Source organism: Acanthopagrus latus, chromosome 18, assembly GCF_904848185.1.
Source record: "Acanthopagrus latus isolate v.2019 chromosome 18, fAcaLat1.1, whole genome shotgun sequence".
Classification (NCBI taxonomy): Eukaryota; Metazoa; Chordata; class Actinopteri; order Spariformes; family Sparidae; genus Acanthopagrus; species Acanthopagrus latus.
The window spans coordinates 26,903,958-26,926,768 of record NC_051056.1 but is presented as its reverse complement, the minus strand read 5'-3'; the positions used below and the strand labels follow the sequence as shown (position 1 = coordinate 26,926,768).

The window sequence follows — 22,811 nt, the reverse complement described above, 5'->3', positions numbered from 1 at the left end:
CGTTGTGCCTGCATCACATTTGTTATATTCGCATATTTGCGCCATTGAGTTTTGGCCTTGTTAAAGTCGACCTTCATTGCAGGAAAGAGAAACAGAGATTTCTCGGTGGTTCTGTACATGCACACAATATTGATTCAGAATCAGCAAACTAATGTATCATTGTGCTTCTTCTGTGTCTGGCATCAGGGTAAAGATACTGTGGAACACAAAACAAAATCCTTTCTCCTTTTGGAGAGAGAACATACCAGGAACTTGTAGAAATCAAATCAGAAATCAATTCAGATAAAGTTTTATTTTTACTCAGCGGCAGACTTTTTATAAATTGTGCTTTCAAAGCCAGACCACCTCTTAACTCTGCACAAAGGATGCATCTAATAATTCTTTTCTTTGTATGTTAATCTGCAGATGTTACACTAGATTATTTTGCAATTTGGGCTTCAAAACATCTTAAAATAATGAAAAAATGGCTGCTGCTTCTGCTGCCGCCGCCAAGGTTACCTTTATAAATAGCTTGTTTTCTCCTACCAGCAGTCCAAATGCCGAAGATATTCAGTCAAGTATCGTGTAAGAAAAAGGAAAATTAAGTCAATTCTCAAAATCAAGAAGTTTGAATTATCACATTTCTGTTCTGGAGCTCTCAATGATATCATGTGAACTTCAGCAGACAGGTTTTTTTTTTGTGCATTTTATTCATTTTATGAGAATTTTAATGAAATAATTCTTAGAGAATCACATTGACGTCACCTGGATTTGATTCAGTTGAGTCCTGACCAGTGCTCGTATGGTTCCACCGCAGCCATTGTTGCTATTGTTGTTGAAATAAAAGTGTTTTATGAGGTCGTCAGTGATGTGCCACCGAGTGAAACCCCACAGGTTTTGGACATGAAAAGCACAGTAGTGCTGGAACCTCATGTTGTTTTCTTTTTCATGACTCACAGTGGTTTCCCTTTTGGTCAGGATCCATCCCTTCATTTACTATAATGGGGCTTTTTGTGTTTGTGTCTTCCAGGACTCAACGCTCTGCCCTTTGATCCATCAACAAACAACGATCCCCTCCATTTCAACGGTTCCAGTGGGCCACTGGTGACAGAGTGTCCTCCTCTGGAAAACACTGCTGAGAATAGTAAGAAGAGGAAGAGAGCCAGCCTGCCTCCAGGTACTGCCAACAAACTCCATCACTGCTGCAGGATTAAATCCTCACCGCTTTGCCCTCAGCCGTGTTCAGTTCTAAATGCAGATGCCTGTGATGTAAATGGGGAAAAGCTTCGATACAAAACCTAGATTTTTATGCCTTACTGTGTTTTTGGTTTGTGACGAATGTCTTACCTTAAAGATCTTCAAATCTGGCACAGAATGTTAACGTACACTCAATGATGTTCTGCATAGAAAGTGAAGGTCACTGTGAGCATAACTCCAGAGTGAATGCACTAGTCACGGCAGTATTTCTCACTAACGGGATAAAATGATGAAGTGATGAGATTTTATACACAAAAGGTCAAAGGTCAACTTTACTGTGACATCAGAAACACTTGATTTATGATTTATTTAATGGCGTAACTGAGGTTTGAGAGTTGGAGAAAGCGAGTTTCAATTTGTTTTTTATTTCATAAATCTTCTTTGCTCCTGAAGAATTGTCCGTTGTCATGGCTACAACAAAAATTGATTGATTTATTGGCCAGGAAATTGTTTCTCCTAGTGAACTTACAGCACTAATAGACATACAGCAGCAGTCCAACGCTGATAAAGATAGTCTCCTGAGTGATGACAGCTTGTTTTTCACTAGAAATTATACACAGGAATCATCAATAAAGTCAAAGCTTCACAACAAAATTAACTGAATAGCTTTTATTAATTTCCCTCTGAATTCAAAGTCGTCACTGTGTTATGAGTCTGGACTGACGTGGATGTAAACTGACTGGTAGGCGGAGGCAGACAATTTTGTAATAATCCTAGTTTACCTTGAGTTTCCTTTTCCTCTCCTTCTTCTTCTCCAAAAATGAAGTAACTGCGATGGGAATTGTTGCATAATTCTATCATTTTGGGGATACGGAGAGAGAAGAAGTAGCTTTGTTCAGTCTTTGTTGTTTTCGATTAGCTTGCCGTGTCCTCAGGCTCTGGCTGTCTGGCCTGTTTGGAGGTCAGGCAGCTGAAGCAGGAAACTGCTCTGCTGAGATTGTGTGCCTGACTTGTCTGTTACCGTGCCAACACCACCTGCCAATCACAACTGCAACACGCCTTCAGCTTTTTCAGACACACACACACACACACACACACACACACACACACACACACACAGCGACCTGTCACACAAAGAAGGATGCGTGTCTGTGTACAGTTGTGTTTGTGTGTGCCGTAATTAAACATTAATTTGTAAGCTGTGGTTTTCCTGGTAATGTGTCAAATTAAAAAAGGACTTTCTAATTAAAGAATTAAAGAAGTACTGACTAATTAATTGCTTTGTAAGTAATAGAAAGACGAGGGCCCTTAAGACGGAGGGGTTGCTCCGTGTTCGCTGCTTTCTTGGCGACGCTAATTGGACTGGATTAATACTCCACGTTAACACAGTCCTAATCGCCAATTCATCTTTTTCCATCGCGGCTTCACATGGACGAGTTCGCGTCTTGATAAAGTTTGATGTCATTTTAATTCAGTGACCGTGTCAAACTGTAATTGGATAATGCATCATTCGCAACAAATAACCGACGTCCGTCAAACAAATCACAGGCGTGTGTCCGAATGACGGATGTGTTTGGATTGTGTTAGTTACATTGAGACCATGAGCAAATGAGACAGATTCCACTGAAGTCGTTGAATTAATTGGCAGAACAGTCAGCTGCTGCAGTCAGGTTAATAAACAGGAGTGAAGATAAATCCACTCTTTAATCACAAAAGACTTAAAGTATTCTCTGAACTCTCCTCCTGTCCGTAAACTGTTCCGGATCAGAGCCTCTGCGGCAGAAGTTACATATTGTATGTTTGACATATCTGAGAAACTAAAGAATCAGAAGCTACTGCGATCTGTGGAGCTTACCTCCAATTTCAGGTGTTTCATAGCTGATTGGTGTTTTTTCTGCAGAATTGTTACATATTCTATCAGTTAATGTTATCGAACTGACAGCGTTAAAAGCTTTCAGTCACTCAAACCCTGGGAACTGAACAATGATTCAACACCCTGAAACAAAGCGTAAGTAGATATTCTTTGTGAACAGAAAATGTTGTCAAAATTTTGGGAAAAAAATGTAGCTTTCTAATTTGAATAACAAGTAAACGGTTCCCTCTTGTCAGATTTCCAATCGCAGCTCTGAAAGACCAGTTTCCTGCCGTCACAATATCATTAGTGTTTTGCCCAATCACACTGTCAAGTACAACCGTGCAGCCTTTTCTCCTCCATTGTCACACTTACACAGCAGAAATATTCAAAACTCAGAGAAGTGTTGACAGCGACTGTAGTAGCAGTGAATAGAGTTTTATTTGTGTGTGTATACAGATAAAAGCCCGTCATAAAGCCTTACAGTGGAAGCATCAGCAGGGCATAGAATTAGTCCGTCACACTGGCGGACAGACAGACCATCACATTTTCTCTCTATACATCATCAACATGTCAAGAAAGACGACTCCCTGTCTCCCTGTGTGCACCCAGTTATTTATATCAGACAGGCAGAACTTTCTGCCCCTGACTATTAAATGATGCAGGCAGGTAAAATGACTCTGTAATTGTATGTTTTAGATTCTATATTATATGTATGTTTTGAAAATGTCACACCAAACCTCAGAAATGTTTGTTTTTATCCAGCTTGCCCTCCATCTCAAGCCTGTTGGCACTTTGTGCTCAAACTCCTCCACATGTCAAATACACATAGTTATGAGCTATAATGGGCACAGAAATGATTGTGTTGGTATGAGGCTCAATGGGAAACATGTCCGTGTTGTGTACAACTGAACATGTCAACACCTACCAAAATGAATGAGCCTTTATACTAATCATGATAGATTACAGCTTAGCATTTCTGTCTGCTGTTGGTCGGTATGTCACCGTGCATGAGGTTGCTCAGGGAAATAAATTGATGAAGGAAATCAATATTGGTATCTCCTGGCATTTCACTACACCTGAGCGACCGGCCAATGTAAAGTCTGCGTCCAAATGTCTGGACTTCACCGCACTGCACACTTACAGACTGGTGGACTTTCTGCAGACTTCCACAGAGTTGGTTTGGGGACCAGACTTCACTGATTTTAATTATCCACAGTTCACATTTTTTGTAGTTTTAAGGCCTGGCTATCAGTGGATTATATTTGACAGTGAACACGTTAGAGCTGAAAACACAAAGCACACGTTTACATCTGTTATCGGTATGGTAGTTTCAGATTTCTTTCATCGCCCGACTATAATGTGGAAACGTTTAATTTTTTTTAGTTGTCACGGAGGTTCAGTTTCCTGCTCCCTGTTGTTTGTTGGAGGGCTGAGAGAGCAGGGAGCGTACAGCCTCTGTAAGGAGTGATTTTCCTCTCAGCGCAAATGTGTCCAGATTTTACAAATAGTCAAATGTTCAGCGGTGGAAACCAATTTATTTGAAGTTCTAGAGGCGACCCTGTGTAAGTCTCAGTTTGAGTAATGCGTAATGATCTCTCCTTTCATCCCGCCGCTCAGCTGTCACAGCGATGCATTTCCCGTCTGAGGTCTTTGTCATGCGCAGGCACCGCTGTAACAAGACGATTAAAAACCTGGCAGCATTTAAAAAGTTAAGTCTTCTATCTAATGTCATCAACCTCTTTAAAACCCCAATTAAAGCACATGTGTGTTTACGTGATGGCCCCTGCAGAAGGCGGCCTGCAGCCCGGACACTTAAGTGCATGTAGCTGTTGCCTGAAGAATCAGCTTTAATGATGAAGGTCCTGAACGAGCAGCTCGTGTCTGATTGACTCCAGTCTCGATCCAGCTCCGACTCATTAGCAGCCATGTTGATTGAGTCTTGTTAACGGCCCCTAATGGATAGATTTTTCTCATTACAATTGCCATTACACTCGATGATCCATCTTGCCTGTGTGCACGCATCCATAGCAACACGTAGGCTTTTTCTTAAACATCACACAGCTGTGTTATATTTTAATAATTGCTTGAAAATTTAGGACGGCAATAAACAAAACAGCCTGTTTGATGTCCCTCCGTGAGGAATCCAAGTCATTCCAGATTGAATCCACCCTGCTGATAGATTATTCACTCGTGATATTCACACCCAGACACCAAGACCAGACAACACGCTGCCAGATACATAATTAAGAGGCCCTTACCTGTTAGAGATAGTTGCAGGAAACATTTGAAGTGAAATTGATATTCTCTCCACTAAGTGACAGAGTATTCATTCCAACTCAAAGGAAATGCCCAGTTTCTTGTGACCGAATGCAAAAAAAAAAAAAAGATATTATGGTGCTCATCTGACTCGGTGGAACTGAGGCACTGAATAGTTCAACATTTTACATCCTCTTTCCCCTCCTCCAAACAAACACCAGTTTTTATATTCCCTCTAAAGTCAGAGACGATACACTCCACCGCCATCTTTGCTCTTTATCTTCTTGGTGTGTTTGTGTGTGTGTGTGTGTGTGTGTACCTGTCTTTAACAATCCATAATAAGTGGCGCCCTGGGGGCAGCGGGCACACTGCAAAGATTTTTTTCCTTATTCTGTATTTTATCAGTTTAACAACACAGCCAGAGATGGCCATTTCCCCCTCCAGTCCCGCTGTCTTAAAACTGCAGGTGGTGGAGAGAATGAGATTTTGAAATGCTGCTTGTTTTTATTTATTTATTTTTTTTCGTTGGAGCTGGATATTCCCACCTAACAATGAATATAAATGTCAGTTTAGTAGCGCCCACAAAGCTGGATTTCATTATCTCCAGCCTGTTCTGTTTACGTAATGCCAATGATGGTCTTTTATTCGCGAAGCAGTTCAAACAAAGTTAAGTGTGATTTACAGAGCAGAGTGGAAATGCAACACAATCAAACGGCATCATAAAGAAAACACTGAAGGACACTTTAGTATTAGAAATAATACAGGAGAAATGGGATTCACGGCAACATAAATCCTTTTACAATAGGTCTTTATTTATATAAGGTGCCCTGTGAATGTTTCACACAGAATGGAGACATTCAGCGTTCACTTGTTGTTTGTGTCCTCGAGGTTTTATGAAATGCATCTCCTGGACTCAGTCCCACTGCTCACGGCTTTATCCCTGAACCCTCACAGACTTGGTCGACGGACAGGAATGAGACAGCGTTTTGCAACCTTTCATTTTACAAAAATAGAAACATGTCCAGAGATATCAGGGTGGAAGTTTACTAAGGTTTCACAAGGTTATGCCTTTTTTTTTTTGTTTTAGATAACTGAATGATTTAAGTAGATGATCAGTTCCAGGAGAAAATGCCCTTAGAATAAACATCCCTGAGAGTGATTAAAGGCGTCCCAATAGTAACCTTGCAACGCTGTGAACTGTGGGTAATTCCCTCGACAGAAATGTGGATCTACATAGAGTGGACAGTGGGAAATCCCTGAACCCCTGCAGACTTACTGGAAATGTGCCTCAAAGTCTGTGACTCTGTAAGTGTGGCCAGTGGGGTTGAGGCCTTTATTTCTCGTAAAGCAACTTGTTTTAAACCCAGTGTTAATAGTGCATTCATGTGCTGTTAGAATAATCGGAAAAACGTGTTTCCGACTGAGAAAATTCATTCAACGCTCATAATGTCTGAGAAAATTTTGGTACACAAGTTTCCTGTGCTCTTCCTTGTCACTCACACTGGAAACGGCTGTTGATGATTTCTTAAAACGCTCTGAGCGAAACGTAGGACGTTGGAGCGTCCAAGGAGAACATGAATGCAGCCCTGATTCTTCTTCCCAGATTTTGTGGGCCTCATTTCAGCGTGTCTTGGCATCTTCCTGCCACCTGTGGTTTGCTGGAATAGTGCGAAACCGTCGCCGGGACTCTGCATCTCGTCTTTTTTGTTTATCTTGTGCTCAAGCACAACAAACAAAGACTGATAGAAAAACAGCTCCGTAGAACTCCTAGAGGTCAAAACCTCCGCAGGGAACCTTTTAAGGCAGACTGTGGGCTCCACAGCTGTGAATAGCAAAGGTCCTGTCAACTTTGGTAATGAGGTGTGTTTTCACTCAGTGCACACAGTAATGTGCCCGCAGCACTCCTTAACTAAAATCTTGTACCCTTTGCAGTTTCCTGAGGGTCAAAATGAGTCCAATGATTAGCCCAAAGCAGCCCAACTTAAAGGACCATCACAACCGTAGAGAAATATTTTCACATTACTGCAAATATAATGTCGCACGAGGACATGCGTCGCTCCGTCAGAGGCTCTTGGAAAGTTCACCAGTTGCCAGTTTTCCCTCTCTGCAGTTTACCATATAGACAGCCTCGACTGGAAACTGTCAGTCTGTGGAATAGCAAATAACTCTATAACTAAGTTTATATGAAACGGCTCTTTGAAGGAGAATGCTGTCCTTTGGCTGAATGGATTTCAAGTACCCGTGTAACAAGGTTGTTTGACTGAAAACAAACTGAGTAGTGATTAGAACTGAGGCATATTCTCAGACCTAAGGCCACGTGTATGGATTCATCTAAAAGCACTCAGTGCCAGGATTAAAGACATAACCTCACTCCTGTGCATGAAATTTAATAAATTAAACTTCATCACAAAGGCCAGTTCACAGCCGCACTTTTCTGCAAATAAGAGAATTGTTCGCTCATCGATCCAATCTCTTGTGCATTGACCTTTAGTGGGAGCTAAGAGGGAGGTGTGGATAAAATGCTATTGATTCTTCAGGAGAAGGTTAATGTCATTGAGCAAGTGAAAGTACAGATGCATGTTGTGCGGGGAGGGAGCGGCAACGTCTGTCAACCAACCGGAACATCGCGACATGACATGTGGCGGCATTTGATAGATATAATTAGATCCTGGTGTTATTTGTATCCTTGAGGCCTGACAAACATGTCACATACGTTTCTTTGTACTTTTGTGCGTTTCTTTACTTTTCTTGTCTGGGGAGAAACCTGTGAGCTGTTTTATTTTATATTCCCATCAAACTGTGAAAATGTCAGAGTACAGAAGCAGCTATATAGAAAATATATTCTGTATGAAAAGAACTGCATGTGTGTTTGCGGTTTTTGTCCACATCTGTTTTGAATCCCTTAAATCTTCAGCTTCCGTAGCCTCAACTACACTTAAGCCGTATTCAGGCTGACTTAAAGCCTGCATGAAAAAAAAAAAAAAAAAAAAGAAAAGCATCCTCCTCTTCTTCTGTTGAATGGAGTCAGTGTCTCTGAGCAGCGTGGCTGCCAATGCCAAAGCAGCAAGAAAGTGCCAACAGGTTGAACTTTGCTGGCACATTCCAGAGGAATTCTTTCGTAGTCTTGCATTGCTAGAGCACAGTGGAGGAAGAGCTGGTCGCACCTAATCTCTTTGGGGGGGGGGGAAACGCTCTGGCAGTAACTTGGCTAAATCCCTGCAATAGAATTGGTAAGAGCTGATAGCTTGTTAATGTTTATACATTAGCAACCAGCTTAGTGCTCTATTAACTTGCCATTTTCAGTTTATAGGTGCGAGGTTGGAGTTTGTTGTATCGCGCAGGGATGGGGGTTTTCACAAGTAGTTGTATCCAGATCCTACGAATGCTGAACTTTTACTGTTCGCTTTGGGATTATTTATAAAAGCTATTTTAGAGCGAGAGAATCAGCGAGTGCAAACCGCTGTACTGTGTTTTTCTTCTGTTGCATCTGCTAAGCCTTGAAACGCATTGTTCTGCTCCTGCTCCTCAAACTGGATTGCATTTCATAGACCACATTCACATGGAGGCCGATGTTCTGGGAATCTGACAAGTCGCCCCCCTTGCCGACTGATCAGCAACTAAAAACATGAATGATAATGAAAAACTGGGTCATATTTCAAGGTAACATAACACATTTGATAACCCATATGCTAACTTAAGCATTCAAACACTTCCGAACTAACATTACTGTTTGATTAGATCCAGGTCATCTCAACCACCGTGTGAATATGATTTGTTGTCTCATCTGTGACTATAATAACATGCCCCACAACAATGACTTTACTTTAATCCACCAAATATCCTTTTTTAATAGTGAATTTCAGTCAGAATGTTATTTTGTATGGCGCCTGGTAAAGTGTGCGCAACATGTTCAGCAGCGGTCCTTTACGTTCTCCCTCCGTCATTCCCTGTCCGTCTTCGCCTGTCTTATCACATAAAGAAAAAACATGTTGTTCCACGTTATCTATCAAAATGAAAATAGGAAACCGCAAACTTTGAAATCGTAATTGGCTGCATCATCGGTGCATGAAAAGAACGTTGCGAGTGAAAGTTGCAGTCGTAGCGATATTTTCCTCTCCTCGCCCGTATATTTAGATAACACGTGCTGGCTTTAATGACAAAATGCTCCTGAACAAACCCTTGTTGTGAGAGCCGACTTCATCTGTGGTCTCGGTTTGTATCGGAGATCCTGAAACCATTTTGTCAGCACAAAGTCTCCGTTGGGAGCGTGTAGTCCACACCCTGTCGTTTTGTACGCTGGCATGCTTATGATGAATGGTTTTTAGTCTGACTCGCATTTTCTGTGCAGAGCAGCAAAACCTCAGAATTAAACTGCACTTCTGTGAACTGAATGTGGTTTTCTTTTTCGGGAAAGTTTCCGATAATAGTTTCCAATATTAAAACACACCAGTGTTTTCTTTTATATGGGTGGGTTTTTCTTTTTTTCTTGTTCTTTTTTTTTTTTTTTTTGTGGAAAGTAATGGATTTGAGCATTACACATGTGATGTGATGTCATTGACCCGCTGCTGGCAGGGAAAGAGCTGCTGGAAGGTAAATAATGCGATGGGCTACTTAAGCTGTCCGAGGTGACAGTCCATTTAGATATATGGCTGTGTCATTGTGTGTGTGTGTGTGTGTGTGTGTGTGTGTGTGTGCAGAGTGTCCTGATTGCTGTATGTTGATGCTGGAGGAGATCTACAGCTGGATGTCAGTCCTGGTGACGCTGAGGCCGCACAGAAGATTTAGATTGATGCTGATGGATGTGAGCGACAGGATGACAGACTGAAGATAAAAGAAACGAGCTCATTAGCTCACAAACAGGACGTACGCAGGCATGTAGGGGAGTATAAAGGTTAATGACTTAGTGATTTTCAAGCTTTCAGTCTGGAAGGAGCTGCCGCCTGCTTCTGCAGCACTGTATTGTAGCGTTGTAACTCTGGGAGAGAATAGTGATTGAAATGCATGACAGGCTGCGAAGGGGGCCCGCCTCTCCTTATTCATCTGGGATTCAGCTGCTTCAGTCAGAACATAACAGGGCACTTGTCTTTACTGCTGCTCAGGGAGCGATAAAAAAAAAAAAAATACACATGTACGACTGTATGAACATTGTGTGCTTTCAGAAGCGTTCGGGCATTGTTGAGTGTTTAGAAAAGTGCTGTACACAGTAGGGCTGCGTTAAACGATCACTTTCACTGACACCAAAGCTTCAGAATAAGTGTTTGGTCCTTAACATGGAGAAAGAGACGAGAGTTCAGGTGGATTATTTGTTGTGTTGTGATGCTGCGATATCGTCGTAGTCAAGCCAGGCTATACATGTTTCAGCAGAACCACAGATGATTCGGAACTGAACATTTCTTTATGTTGCAACCGTGTGGTTATTACAGATGGACATGATCCAGGTTCCTATGGAAAATAGCCGGTTTTGGTCGCTGTAGATACGGCTGGAAATATCTCCAGGTCTCCTTTAAAAAAATACAAATAGAAAAAATAATAATTCCTGGTTTTTGTCGCAACCAATGGGAAGGTAAAATGCCACGTTTGGTGTAAATGTCAGCCTTGGATGTATCTGTGGTTTACAGAAACAGTAACAATATATCCTGGCGACTGGGCTGCTTTGATCCGGGTCAGACTGGAAATCTCAAATCTCATCCTCCATCCAATCTACTGATGATCACCAAAGAGCGAAATGTTACTGGGATTCATCCCTTTTATCCCTTTTCCCAATATCCTCCTCCATCATTTTTTTAATTGTGCCCTCTTGCTCCCCATCACTCGTGTCCATGCTGCGCTGGTCAGGGATTTAGTGCCACTTCACCCAATTTTGCAAAGCCTACAAACATGTGAGATCTAAATAATTCACGGAGCCAGAAGGAGGCTCCGCTCACGCCAGAGCTGATGGCATAGCCTCAAGCAATGCTTGAGCTCTGAAAAGATTCTATTATTAAAATTAAAAAATCTTCAGCCGTCTCCATGTTGATTGATCGGAATAAACCAGTCCATGTTGTCTCCCTTCCATTATTACCTCCACACAGCAGCACTGTAGGGAGGAAAAACAAATGGCTTCAGATGAGGTTGTCTCTTCATTCTTCGCGCTTCAGGGACATCAACGCCGTAGGCTAACTGAAGCCAAAGAAGTTGTCTTCTGGCAGTGTTTTTCATTAATAATCTCAGATCCATCTTCAGTTATTATCTCTGCGACTTTGCTAAATTGATCTCTAATCAGGGTCTGGCCTGTGGGCCAGAGTCTGAGAAACTGGCAGCGTTGAACATCAATTATTTTCTGGGATCGTTTTTGTTTAAATCTGAATAAAGTGGCAACTGAGAAATAAGTATACAAAATGTTTGATTCCTAATGATACTTGGAAAATACACCACATGTGAGTACTGTTGAAGGATGTACACCTCAAACAGTCTTACAAATATAGTGAAGCTCAACCTTCACCTTTGAAAATATTCTCTATACAGAGATCTGTGTAACTTTTCACAAGATTTTTTTTTTGTTGCATCAATTAGTGATAATAAAGCCACATTCAGTCTTATTTCAGTGTCGTGAAGGTTAAATATTTTATAGGTAGTAGGTAGGATTTGTCAAGAAGCGAGACAGAACATCGTTTGGCAGCTGTATTATTTATGTCATTTTTCAAGCAAAAGTGGCAATTATTTGATAGTTCAAGGCTCTCAAATGTGAGAGTTTGCTGCATTTCCTGGTCTTGCATCATGGTAAACTGAATATTTAGAGGTTTAGAACAATTGGTTAGACAAAAAAAAGGACAAATATGAAGCCTCCTCAGGCATCCTCAGCACATTATCCTCAAAAATGTTGATCAACTCAGAAAATAATTGAATAGATTAAGGAAATGATATTTTCAGCCCTGATATAACACATTGCTACCCAACACTGAGATGAGTGTGAATCTTCATATTGCTGAATTGTTCAATGCAGAAAAGGAGTTCGTCTGTAGCTCAGCCCTCCAGCCCCCCTCCTCATTTTAGCTGAAATAGAATCTGCCATTTCCTCGTGTTGAGGGCATGTTCTCTCACGGAGCCGGCCGGCCCGAGATTTAAGGGCTCGGAGGGTTCAATTACAAATGTAAAGGCAGTTGAGAGGTTTTATCTACAGTGTTTTCATAAAGCCACCAGCAACTGTCAGATTTCAACACGTCTCAGACGGCCCCAAAACACCAAAGAATAACCTCTATCTTGGATGGGTCGGATTACCTGATGAATTATTTATGTTGTCGAGGTGGGCGAGCTATAAATGAAGCGAAACCTCTGGTGTTTTTTGAACTCAGTCAGATTGTACTAGGGGGGTGTCGGGTCCACATTACATTGATTCTTCCCGCTGCTGTAATTGGAGATGGACATGTTGATCTGATATAACATGTCACAGAGCCTGGGTAGAGTTTTAAATCAATTATAAAGGTGAAACTTAGTAAAAGAAGAAAGCTGAAGTCGACTCTTTGGTCTGTTTTTCTTCCCGTCTGTGTTGCCTCACGCGAGTTACCTCAGCGAGAATCTTTACCCGGCGCTATACTCTCAGCAGCATGTTCATCACAGAGGCCCCGCGGCTCTTCTCTTCTGCTATCAACACCTCTCCCTCCATCCATCCCTCCCCTCCTTTGTCCTTCTATCTTCTCTCTCAGCCTCCAGCCGGGTTAACTGATCCACACCAGCTGCCTCTCGCTGCCTGACATTAGTGCGCCAAACAAGTGTGCTCAGCATCTCCTCTGCCTCGCCTCTTCTTCATCATCCTGCCACATTTTTCCAACGCTCCCATTTCATGTGTCTTTCTGAGAGGCCGCTGCTCGGGTGCTAGTTCAGAAAAGATCAGGTGAGCGGTAATTAACCCGTTTAAACCACCGTGATTCATATGACTGAACTGTGGGCTGATGGATGCACTTAAGTGTTCGCATCTAATTAAAAAAGGAGGATGGAAGAAATGAAGAAAAAAGCGTCAGCCATGAAAAATGATGATTTTGTTCTGTTTATAAAAACTCAGTTACAAAACCAACCTTTTAAACACAGTAGGGTTGTCTAAATGATTTGAAGCTTCTACTGTTGGCATGGTAATCAACAGAGACGGTGAAGAAGCAGACGACCGCTCAGATGAAGAGGCTGAAGCGTCAATGCCCTGAAAATGGAAACAGTAGTTTTCTATCGATCAAGAAAAGCCCTATTTACACTCATAAAACACTTTTAATCACATTTAGCACACATGTGTCTCTGTTGGCCGGACCACAAATCTGATTACAATCCCCCAGGCCACATACAAATCAGGGTCAGCTCCACTCCGGTCCAGAGGGGGGTGGTGGTCGTGCTGGTGGTGGTAATTCAACTGAAGCTGTAGCCAAAGCTTGTGTTAACTAACAGTGATCTATAATGTAAGCTGACAAACACAAACATGGATTCATAGCATTTAAGCAAGTGTTGGAAATTCTCAGCATCATCCTGATAATCATCACAATCACAACAAAAACTCTTAAAATAGCATCAAAACATGGTGTAATTCTAAGTGCTGCATCGCAGGCTTCACTCACAACATACTGGAATAAATCTGCCTCACATTTTGTGAAGAAACAAATATTTTTTATTGCAAATTTAAGAGACATCCAACCCTAACCGTAGTGAACAACAAATCATTTGCAATCTTTAAGTCCTCCTGCATAAAAACGGGTAAATAACTGGTGGGAACCTTGTCTCCCTGTTGGTCTTTAGTTTAAAATCTATATAACATTTTCACACATCTGATGAACTTCTTTATGCAGGAGGTACAAGAGCAAGCTGAGCCTTAATCCAGGACGGCAGGTTTAGGGTCTTGGAGGGCTCACCTTGTGGCAATTCAAAAATAAATCAGGAAATCAACGTAGGACTGCAGGTTGTTAAACCAGACAGCTCTGTCAAGTCTTTCACGTGAGGATATTCACCATTATAGTTATCTAACACTAACACGATCACAATCTGCCATTAAATTGTATTACATCCCTGGTGCTTACTCATGCTTCTATTTCATCCGTGCAGATCGATGCCCCCTCACCCACACAGATGGGTGAGTACAGTGGTATAACTGATGAGGGATCAGATAAATGCTTCAACAGCTCAATGTGTCGTCTGTGCGCGCTGAAATCGGAGCCATTTGGTGATTAAATTAGCTGTCAACAAGGGAAAATGACAGCAAATGCCAGACTCATTTTTGGTGCCATTGTCACCAGGGGGCAGACCGTGAGGGGCGACTTTCACAGACTGCTCGCTCACATAATAATAGTTTAAAGTCAGTAAAGCTTTATGCATTGTGGACAGATGTTTGCATTTAGACGGTCTCAACCCTCCCAGGGAAGTTTAAGGTGTGTGTGTGAACCGGTGTGAAGCCAAAACCTTCCCCTCCACTCCTTCCCCGATCATGTCCCATCACTCTGACAGGAAAAAACCCCGGTGATGTTTTGTCCTCTGTCTTCCCCGCAGCCCACTGGGTATCAGGCAGTCTGTTCGGGTTTACTCACAGGGTGCCACCTCGCCATAATTAATGCATGACTGTACCAGCCTATACACGACCGGGGGAGTGTTTGTTAATGTCAGCGCTCCATCAGAACGCCATACAGCGCCACACATCATGAAACATGGCAGAGAGGATGCAGAGAGTGAGATCACGTCTTCCAGGCAGTCCAAACTAGACTTATTTATTATGTTTGCGCAAAGGCTCTGAACCCTAAAATGTCATGGGAGAGCTGCACCGCATCCGACCATGTGCTCCGACTCCTTCTTTGAAGAAACACGTGCAGCCTGTAAGCAAGCAAGCGAGCACACAAAACTTTATTTATATACAACATTGTTTTGTCAAGGGAAATGCAGTGTGGGCTTCAAATAAAGTAAAGAAAACAAGTGTATACACAAACTCTAGATGTGTATGAGTGTGTTTGTACCAACGAGGGATGTGTGAAAGACACTTTACCAGCTTGGGAAATTGGCACGCTGACCAGTAATCTTCTCTTCTAAGCAGTCATCTTGGTCTTTTCAGTGGTAGTTGTCTTTTAAAGTCTGTAGTCGGTCTCAGGCCTCGGTCTCCTACTCTGCTACTTCCAGCTCTTGCTTCAGTCTCCCCGCTGTGAAATATTAAAAATTAAGCTCCGTTTTATGCAGCAGTGAAATGCGGTTTTGAGGTTTAAGTACCGCTGCTTGAAAAAGTAATGTACAGCTAAAGAACTGCCAGAATTCAATCATGTTCAGAGGCTCCTGACAGGAGAGCCTGACCCATATACGGATTTCAGGGCCAATACCAATACAACGGGGTAAAGAAATTCCAATATCGATATATCGACCACACGCAGCCAGACACTCGTGACAACAATATGTAATGAAGGCAGATTATTTTACAGTTTAACAGTTAATATCACTATCAGTTCACGGATGTCATTTTAGACGATAAATTTCACTTGAATTTTAACCAGTAAATCACCTCAAGCATCGTTTTCTGCAAAAGTTTTCGTATCAGCCCATAGACAACATATATGCCAATACTGATGTATCTGTGATAATATCAGCCAACTGATATATAACAGTTCGACTCTACTTGACAGCAGTTTTTTGGTTTTATCTTGTGAAGTAATAAGTGTTCTAGTTATAAACTTTGAATATATAGTAGAGCTCCCTCGACTGTAATAAGGATTTGAATTATCTTTTAATCTGATAATTGCTTTCTGCTATTTTGAAATGTGAGAAAATTGGGAAAATGTTCGATGCAACTTCCCAAAGATGTAATTAATGTCTGTAGATGAGTTCATTTTCCATTTTTGTGTTATATTGGATTAAAATACAGAGCAGGAATTAACATCTGATCATTTGGAATATTTCTAATATACCTGCAGATTATTTATCTGTCGTTTGAATTATTAATCCTTCTGTTACTATATAGATTACATTTGCACCAAGTTACAACAAGTGTGATGATTCAGACAACATCTTCAGAAGTTTTGACTCTTGTACCACTTGTTTCATCCGTCTTCTCTGCTTTTATCGTCTTCCTTTTCTTCTGAATCGCCGCGACATGGATCTCGACCTGAGCTGCACTCGGAGACGCACCTTCTCTCACTCGAGTTATTTTCTAATAGACTCCATCTTCATCTCTCTTCAGGCAACAGCTGCCAAGACAAACTCAAAATTACATCATACAGTTACCTTTTGTCTGCATTCGGAGAAGCCTGGTGGTTCAGAGGAAGGTCTCTCCACTTCTACAACAATTCTGCATGTCTCTGTTTCTGTCTCTGGTGTACAAAGAGGACAGATACACTCTGTGCTGCCAAAGTCTAATTATATGCAAACTGAGCCCCTTCTTCTCTAACAATGACTTGCACTGCTCTGGATCTGGCTGCTGCTCTCTCCCACCTTCTCACCTAGTTGTTGTGTGAGAGAGGATATCGTCCTCACGTGTGGGCGATGCAGCGAGATGACGGCCGTTGAACTTCACAAGAGCGTCTTTAGCGAGTTACACTTCGTACACCATGTGCGCGGGTTGTGGACGTGCGACTCAACCTGTGACGTTCGCTTGAAACAGGACTTTCTTCTCGAAATGAATGACTTGATTACTGCAGCCTACAGTGCACTTGGACATGAAGCACATAGCAAGTCTTAAAAGGCCTTAAATTAAAATCAACTAAATAGAGGTGCTAATTTGTCTTTAATTTACCAGTAATTTGCTGCAAGGCAAGTTTATTTATATAGCACCATTCAGAGCAAAGTAATTCAAAGAGCTCTACAGAGACATAGAAATTAATTTGAAAAACTACACATTAGGAAAATGTTAAAATTGCATTTAAAGATGATAAAAAGCACACTAATCAAAAGTAAACAGTTGTGTTTTATGCCCCGATTTAACTAAGGTGACATCTTTAGTGGATCTCAGGTATCCAGAAAGCTAGTTGGTATTATATTTACAGATGGTGCATTTAAGGCTGATGGGAAAACTGTCAACCTAACCAACAAAACAAATCTACACTCTGTATTTGTTTGAATAACTCTGGAGTAGTTATAGGTTAACACATACACAGCAGACCCACTCTGGTTTGAATCCCGGGCGGAGGACCTTTTCTGCATGTGTCACATCCTCCTCTTCTCCCATTTCCTGTCTGTCCTCTTTCAAATAAACATGTCTATGCCTGGGGGAAAAAAAACAAAAAACATGATGTTGCTAGCTGCAGACATAGACATCCGGCCTTGTGTCATCTTTTCGATATTGTACCTCCTGTTTGCTGGTTACTGAAGGGATGAGTCCAGATAGAAAGATGCTAGTTTAAGGAAAAAAGATGCGTTTCTGAGTTGTACTTTATGCTGAAAGACTTTCATGTGAGGGATCATGGCTGTGAAAACTGTGGAATCCCTCATGAGCAGCAGCAGAAGCAGCTAATGTGGCTAAGCTAATGCCTGCCTTGTTTGCATGTAGCACAGCTGAAACTTCTCACCAGTCTGTTGTGTCAGACAGCAGCTGTTTGTTCCTCATATGGTGAGCAGACACCAATCAGCGTCTCTTGTCTGTCAAATACTTTGTTTCTGTATTTTTTTGGTGGTCTTAAATTATATGTGTTGAGGTCCCTGACGAGGACTAATGGAGTCCATGAAGTCAGTAGTCACACAGTAGCTTTGAGACATCTTGACTGGCATCGATAAAATGAATTATGACGATTAAAAAAAAAATTTAAAAAAAAAAGCCTAACTGCAGCACGTCAATTCATTATTAATCACAGCATTATTTTTAATATACAGGCTTGTTTGATTAATCAAATGTGAAATTCAGATGCTGCACGCTGATCTGACTCCAGTTTCACAGACTGTACAGCGGAAACACGTCTCTCTGACTTTTTGAAGTGTCAGTTCTTATATACTGTTGAGGCCGCCGGGTATTCTAGCGTGATGATGTTAATATCAACACAGCGGTTGCTTTGTTAACAGCCTTTTGACGTCCCCCCCCGCGCTCGGCCTGATTTCCCCCTCAGGTATTTGTATTGTCGAATGAGAGCTAATGGGTTTAATCTAAAGTCAGCACACCAGATGATTAGAGTTGTTAAATTCCAAACTTTGTTGTTATGGCACTGAATGGAACAGTGTTTGAGCCATTTGTCAAAGCCAGTGGGAGGAAAGCAAAGGTTGTTTTTTTTTATGTAACAACTTTATACTCCATCTCCTTCACTCTTGAATATACATCCAACCCAACATCTTGTATTGGATTTCCTATTTCTGTGGCCAAATTTTATACACCTGTGTTACCTGCAGCCTCATTGCACCATGAGCTTGGAGTAATTGGATCATGAGAACGGGACACAGTGCAGCAAGTTGTTAGTTTAATTTACTATGAATGCACCATATACCATTTCAGTAGAGCTGAAACAATTAGTCAGTTAAGAGATTACTCAACTGGAAGGAAAGACACCGAATAAATTTGCTGGTTTCTTAGTTTTCTGTTATTTTGATATTTCATTTTATGAGCGTTGCTAGAAGAAAACCATAACTTTGTTCAAATAAAAAGAACTTGCATTATGGGAAATACCAAATACCAAATAGACCACAAAAGAAAGAAAATAATTGGTAGATAAGCTGCAATGAAACTAAATGTTATTCAGGCCTCTAAGTTGCAGTAACCTGTGTTTATTTATTTATTTCTTTATTTTCTTTAAATGTATTTAACCTGAATTCAACCAGAAAAGTCCTGTTGAGGCTGGAAACATTTTACAAGGAATACATGGCCAAGAAAATCATACAAAAAGTTGCAGACACATGAAAAGATTTAAAACAATACTAAAAGCAGCCATATCTATTTATGAAATATACATTTGACTATTTGTCTGTTCCAAGTGGCTTAAGCAGAAAACATGAAGGCTTCCCACCTCCGTTCACAGCAGATGTACGTTTTGTGATGTGATGGAATGATGAATCCTGTGAGTTCAGATATCAGAGTTATGATGGACGTATTCCCAGAATGGCTTAAGAAATGAAAATATGCCCTTTTGAGTAAACGTATGTTGAGCCCTGGTGGCACATTCTGGCTGAATACAGAGGGAGTCATCGGTTGGCCTCGCTCCCACTTAAAGCCATAACATTAGGGGTCAGCAGTTGACCCTCGCTGCAAATCTGCAGTGGAAATATTTACAGCCACACCAGACCGCAGAGAATGTCATTGCTGTGGTCAGATTCCTATTTCACGCGAGTGGGGGAAGAAAGGGTTTACAAGGCATCAGATGTTTTTTGTCTGCCATAAGCTCAGTGCTGCTGCCACAGCGGGTATCTCTCATAGAGCAAGTCAACCATACCGCCATTAGGAGAAAAGATGAACCATTGAAATAACTGCAATGACCTCCATTCTGAAAGCTTTACAAGAGGAAGCACCAGACCATGATTCATTCAATGCTCCATGACTCCGTGGAGGTCACCGTCTGCTAGAATCTTGGACGCGGGCTTGAAAGCCAGACTACACCGTAATGTGTCTCCATTAAGTTTCGTGACCGGTGATTCGGCTGACGATGACTTGAGACAGAAATGTGCCACGTGCCATGCAAAATGTGTGTCTGCACTGCCGATCATTGGAGTGACAGCGGCGGCATCATGTCTCGTCAACCGCTGAATTTCAGAACAGCAGCAGCGAAGGTGTCTGTTAAGTGTAATGTAAGCGTCAGTAAACCAGTTCATGCAACGATTTTTTGTTGGCGAAACAATTTAACAACAGCTACAAATGGTCAGTTGATTAATTAGGCAGAATTGTTCACACAAAAACAAACTTAATCATAAACTAAATATCTTTTTTGGACAAATGTGTGAAGAAAAAAACAAGACATTACAAGATGTCTCAGGCTCTTCGATGGGCTTTTTTTTTTTTTTTTTTTCCGACTATTACCTCCACCAAGGAGGTTATGATTTCACCCATGTCTGTTTGTTTGTATCTTAGTTGGTTGGGTCATTTGTCAGCAGAATTACACAAAAACTACTGGATGGATTTTTACAAAACTCGGATGGAGGATGGATTCAAAATACACCCATTTAACTTTTAGTGCTGGTCGGGATAAAGGGACAGATTTTGATCCATGTCGAGATTTCTTAGGGAGGAACACATAGTTCTTCATGCAGAAAAAGAGTATTTAGTTGGCTGGAATCTAAAAGTTTTCTGTATCTAGCAGATTTAATTAAAGACTTGATTGAATTTAAAGGAACTGTTGGGCCTCGGTGGATGTATGTGCTCCACTGAGTGCAGTCATGGTTTGTGTTGTTATTTTACCGACTAAATAATCAGTGGACCAATCAAAAGTTGCAGCTATTGTTGCACATAAATTAAGATTTATATTTGCTTGATTTATTTGGTATGACAACTGAAAAAGAAAATATAGTGATCTCAGGTACTGTATTTCACAACTTTTTATTGTCAGTCATAATGAACTTTAAATGAATGAACAGAAGTTTTTATTTCCTGTTGAACAAAGGCTTTATTGTATTTTAACAAACCAGTATGTCCTGACTGACAGGAAGGGTGACATAAACTTGAAATAGATATTTTAACAACGCTATTACAGTAAAATTCAGAGCCATAAGTAAGAACATACGGTTTGATAACTGTCATTGTTTCTACAAAGCTGGTGTGCCGGCAAGAAAACATCAATCCTCTGTGTGACAATAAGATAATGGAGAAGAAATGTAACAGAAGCTCTGGATGACAATTAGCTCAGTCTGTGCAAAGTGTCACATCAGTGCTGTATAACTAGACAGCAAAAGAGAAACACAGTCAATCAAGTGTCTTCAGTTGTTCTTGAAAAGCGATGCAGAAGCGTGTCGTCGAGTCCTCGGCAGAGATGGGCGAACAGATGTGTATAAGCAGAAATAATGCATCCTGCCTGTCATCCACGTCAAGAGGCTGTGAAAAGAAGAAGTCTTTATATTTCTCACACTGCAATCAATCTGAGAAGTGTGTATTGAAAAGGAGCAAATGCATTGTGTTCCACACTCCTCGGTTATCTCAGATTTGGTTTTTAATATGTTGTGTAAGCCTCCACCTTCGGTCTGAACAGACGCCCAGCTGGGAGCGAGTGAATAATGAATTTTTTTTTCTTTTTTTCGAGGTTTTCTAGTCGTCGGCTGTCACAAAATTGATCAAATGTTACCGTTTTTTCAGGAAGTGTGGCGTCCTTCTGGGAGGTTTGAGATTTTACACCCTGCTGTACCTCCTGCCCTTCTTGTCATAACATTGCACCGGCAGACTGTACTCTGACAGTCGACTCAAAGAGAGAGCTGCCTGGATGAAGAGGCGTGGCCAGATAAGAGCTCTGGCAAGTTCACTGAGCTGTTGACATTTTCTCACAGCAACTCCCCTGGTTCTAATTGGCTGCAGCTGATAAGATTCCCATGTTGTAATTGGCAGCTGCTGATAAGATGCTGTCAGCTGCTGCAGTAGTCAGCAGCATGGTGAGATGACAACAGCTCAGGAGTCAGTGGGCGGACGAAGCTAAATCCAGGACCTTTACCTCATTTACTGGAGATGCTATTTCAGTCAGGGGTTGGCAAACTGGTTATAATAAACTTTTAGATCAGAAAATATACTTTAAAGACCCTAAAAATACATTTTCATAAATCGTCACTGTGAATGACGGAGTCCTACATGGACACAATTTCTTTTTTCCATAGATGGAACCGTTTTCGTTATTTCACATGAGAGATTTCGGCCTGTGCTTTTTTCTATCTGACTGGTTTAAGGTTAATTTGGAAAAGGTGAGTCAGAGAGTCTGCTGTAAATTCTTATTGTATATTCAAGCCAGCAATAAGTGAGGTTCAGGTCTGACTGAAGACTTGGTATTGGGCCCGGATGGGCAGGATTTTTTAGGATTTAGCAGTGCGTGGTTCTGCAAGCTCTGTGACTTTCTCAGCCTGTGCCCTGAGTGCATGTTGTTTTTCAATAGTTTGTGTATTTGACTACGTAATACGCAACACAGTTATACTTGTGTTATCTCTGTTTTTAGTCTCAACTGTACCAACTCTCAAATTAAATCTCTTTTTTTATGTAACACAACTAGTTGTCACAGTAACTGTGTCTATTTGGAGCTGACCTGCTAAACAATAAGCTGGGCGACAACTCTGTGTAGGTTTATCACTTCGAGCCACCGCTTTCACATGTTTGTCATTTTATTTTGTCACTATTAACACATCCAGTGTAGCTGCTTCGATTTCAGAGATTGAAACCTTTTAAGAGGCTCTAAAGCATGAATAAACAAATAATAAAATGGACAGAATTGACATCATAGCAACACTCTTTCTCCTGATTGATCATAGAAAACACGACACCTCAACCGTGGTCATGCTGTTGCTTATTGTCTGTTATGCGGGTGTCTGTGTAGGACGTAGAGCTGCTGGTCGTGCGTACTGTAGACCAGTTAGCTTTAGCCGTTGCTACTTTAATGGGCACTATGCAGCTGCTGACTTTCCAGTAAAATCCATCCTGCTTCCACTTGAGGTAACTTGAATAGAG

General features: G+C 41.3%; 1 protein-coding gene across 8 annotated transcripts in view; it reads left to right on the top strand.

The window, feature by feature from the left end:
- enox2 (ecto-NOX disulfide-thiol exchanger 2) overlaps positions 1 to 22,811 on the top strand; it is a 186,065-nt gene that overhangs the window by 82,388 nt on the left and 80,866 nt on the right. For 7 of the 8 annotated variants that reach the window (XM_037078225.1, XM_037078223.1, XM_037078219.1 and 4 more), the window contains one exon: positions 1,010 to 1,156. In XM_037078225.1, coding sequence (XP_036934120.1) covers positions 1,010 to 1,156 — 147 coding nt within the window. Of the gene's footprint in view, positions 1 to 1,009; positions 1,157 to 12,969; positions 13,158 to 22,811 lie in introns of those variants that run through there. The other variant, XM_037078226.1, reaches the window with a different exon arrangement.